Genomic DNA, 2,806 nt, shown 5'->3' with positions numbered 1-2,806 from the left:
TACCTCATCCAACCCACTCAGCAGTTCTGAAAAGCAAAGTATTATCTCCATTTGACAAACGACAAGACTGTCCATTAGAGCAATGGATCTGTAATAACCCCAGGTTGACTTCTCCAGATGAGTCCCACAGGTAGGTAATGTGAATTTTTCCTATTGTTTTAAGTTCTTAAACAAGAACTTTAAGTGTCTCTACTGAACTTCATAAGTTCACTGGACAGTTATTCTCTTTGCTTTTTACGTACTGTGTTCTGATTTTTAAAAATATTTTATTATTTTTGTGAGAAAAGTAATTTGTGTTCTCTGGGAAAAGAAAGATTAGTAGAAAGAAAGAAAACAAGGAAATGAAATCACCTGCTAGCTCACAACTCAGAAAACCACTGTTAACCTTTCATGTATTTAACAAAAACAGACAGATTCTGCAGATGATATTATAAGCTGCTTTATTTTTCCATGAATCATGACGTCTGCAATGCATATGTGTGAAAATCTGCTACTGAAACATAGAGCAAGCAAGCACTGGCAGGTGAGTCAAAAGGCTACTGGTAGCAGGAGGAACAACTAAAGCAAAGTATTACCATAAGGTTAAAACATATAGCCTGATAAATGCCTGGAGGGACACTACACGTAAGGAATGTCTTCAGTGTCCCTTCGTGGGGCCCTGCAGCCACCCCTGAATTCCCTTGGACCCCTAGGATAGAAGGGGTCCTGTAAATTTCTTTGCATCCACAAAAACGCCCCCAATTTCTGTTTGCTTTTTCTCCTTTTATCCTCCACCCTAGCCATGTTGTCAAATTCTCTTATCATGTCCTCATTACTGAAATTCATATCATGTATGGCTTCCTTATATTGCTTGAGGTACTGAGCCAGCCCCTTGTTTGTTTTTCTTTTGGCTTTCCTGGGTATATCATCCTCAGCTGGACGCTTTCCTACAGCCCTTGTTTCACTTTCTGGCTCTCCCTCACTCTCTGGCTCTCTTTCACTGTCTGGCTCTCCTTTCCCCTCTGCCCTTCCCCCGCTCTCTGGCTTTCCCTCTCTCTCTGATCCTCCCTCCATCTCTGGCTTTCCTTCTCCTTTTGCCTTTCCTGCACTCTCTGGCTTTTCTTTATCCTTTAACCGTTCCTCATCTTCTGTCTTGCCCTTGTTTTCTGTCTTTCCCTCGTTTTCTAACGTCTTGTCTTCCAGAGTACAAGCTACTTCTGGCTTTCCCTCGTCCGGTGGCTGTTCTTCATTTTCTATCTTTCCTTGGTTCCAAAGCATTCCTTCATTTCCATTGAAGAGTTTTTCCATGTCGAGATTTCCCTCCTTTTCCTTTCCTGGGGGATGCGGGTTGAGGGAAGAGGAGACAAAGAGGAGACATGGGAGACTAAGGGCCTGGCATGGAATGCAGGTCTGGATAGTACTTGCATCTCACCCCTGGTGAGGGTTCCCCTAAGCTGACCGGACCTCCAAGAGGGCCTTCTGCCCACCATGTAGCCCACCACTCCTCTCACACACGTGAGCCAGCTCTTCCCTGGCAGGCCCTGCCACCTTCTCTGCACTGGTTCAGCCTGGTAAGGTGTGTGTTCATGTGGATGGGGGGAAGGGCAGGGGCCCGGATTCGGGGCCCTGGCTGGGTCCTCCACACTCTCAACCCTTGTGGGCCCCTGTCCATGCAGCCCCCCTGCTTTCACGGACCTGCGGGGGATTCTGGACAGGTTTCTTCTCCTTTTCAGGCCTCTTAGAGCGCTGGGAACAACAGACGCGCAGACCTGCGGACAGACAGGAGACAGGGGCAGGGACTGCGCGCTCAGCGGGCTCACAGGGACGCGGTTCCCTTTCCTGAGTTCAGGCCCTGTTCACCCAACGTTTTTCACCCCTACATACCCCGCACCCCAGCCGCCATTTCTTTCCAGGCCTCGGGCACCAAACCAGGATGCTTTCCAAACTGCGTTTGTCTCTGTGTCCCCTTTCCCCGAGACAACCTGCCCCAGCGGCACCCCATTTTTGCGGAGATCAAGTGTTTCCATGGGCGTAGACTGTGAGAAGCGGTTATTTGCAGAATATGTCTACGTTTCACTGTAGCATTGCGGAGTCGCTACCCCCACCCCTCATTTCCAGCACTAAAAATGGATGGAGGACTCAGTGCAAGGGGGCGTCGTGAAGGCGAGCCAGGCTCGCTTTGGGAGTTCTCCCTCCCCTGTCCCCGCCCCGGTCCGCTCCGCAGGTATCCCCCTCCTCACCAATCTACAGGATTCCTTCTCTGCTCCCTCCCCAATCCTACTGCCAGCCGCCTCCACCCCTGTCCCAGGGGCCGTCGGCAGTGTCCGCTTTCACACTGACCTGCGGGAACCCAGGACACGCCTGTGCTTCCTCCGACTCGCGGAAGCCCGCTCGCTGCTCCCCAGCAGTCTGGGCAGCTCAGACAGCTTATTCTGCGCGGGCGCCGGGACCCGACCGCTGGGCTGGCTGGCCGGCGGGTGCGGGGGCTGGTGCCCACGTAGGCGTCCGACGGGTCACGTGAGCGCCGCGTCACTGGAGCTCGGCCCCGCTCTTGCCTGACACACCTCACCTTGGAGCTCGGCCCCCCCTCTTGCCTGACATACCTCATCTTCCATCCCTGAGGGACCGGAGGCTGGGGACTGTCGGAGTCTCGGTGCGTTTGTGTAGCAAAGTGGGGTAGCGGAGAAGAGGAGGAGGGGTGGCTTTCTGACCCCAGGTGCTTTACCTGACGCAGCTCACAGCATCCTCGCAAGGCATCTCTCTCTGATGCCCGTTATCGCCAGGTGTGACAGCTGATCAGAGAGGGTACCCGACTTTGCCAACAGCG

The 2,806-nt window shown here is 52.6% G+C and overlaps 1 protein-coding gene across 1 annotated transcript; it reads right to left on the bottom strand.

Moving 5' to 3' along the window:
• Nucleotides 1-423: 423 nt before the first annotated feature.
• Nucleotides 424-2,447, bottom strand: TCEAL2 (transcription elongation factor A like 2). The gene is made up of 3 exons (XM_010373188.2): nt 2,320-2,447; nt 1,675-1,748; nt 424-1,313 (listed from the first exon to the last, which is right to left on the bottom strand). The coding sequence occupies exon 3, from the start codon at nt 1,285-1,287 to the stop codon at nt 619-621; it is 669 nt and encodes a 222-aa protein (XP_010371490.1). The 5' UTR covers nt 1,288-1,313; nt 1,675-1,748; nt 2,320-2,447; the 3' UTR covers nt 424-618.
• Between the last annotated feature and the right edge of the window lie 359 nt (nt 2,448-2,806).

Source organism: Rhinopithecus roxellana, chromosome 7 (assembly GCF_007565055.1).
Source record: "Rhinopithecus roxellana isolate Shanxi Qingling chromosome 7, ASM756505v1, whole genome shotgun sequence".
Lineage (NCBI taxonomy): Eukaryota > Metazoa > Chordata > Mammalia > Primates > Cercopithecidae > Rhinopithecus > Rhinopithecus roxellana.
The sequence above is the reverse complement of the archived record's forward strand: the minus strand, read 5'-3'. Positions and strand labels throughout refer to the sequence as shown.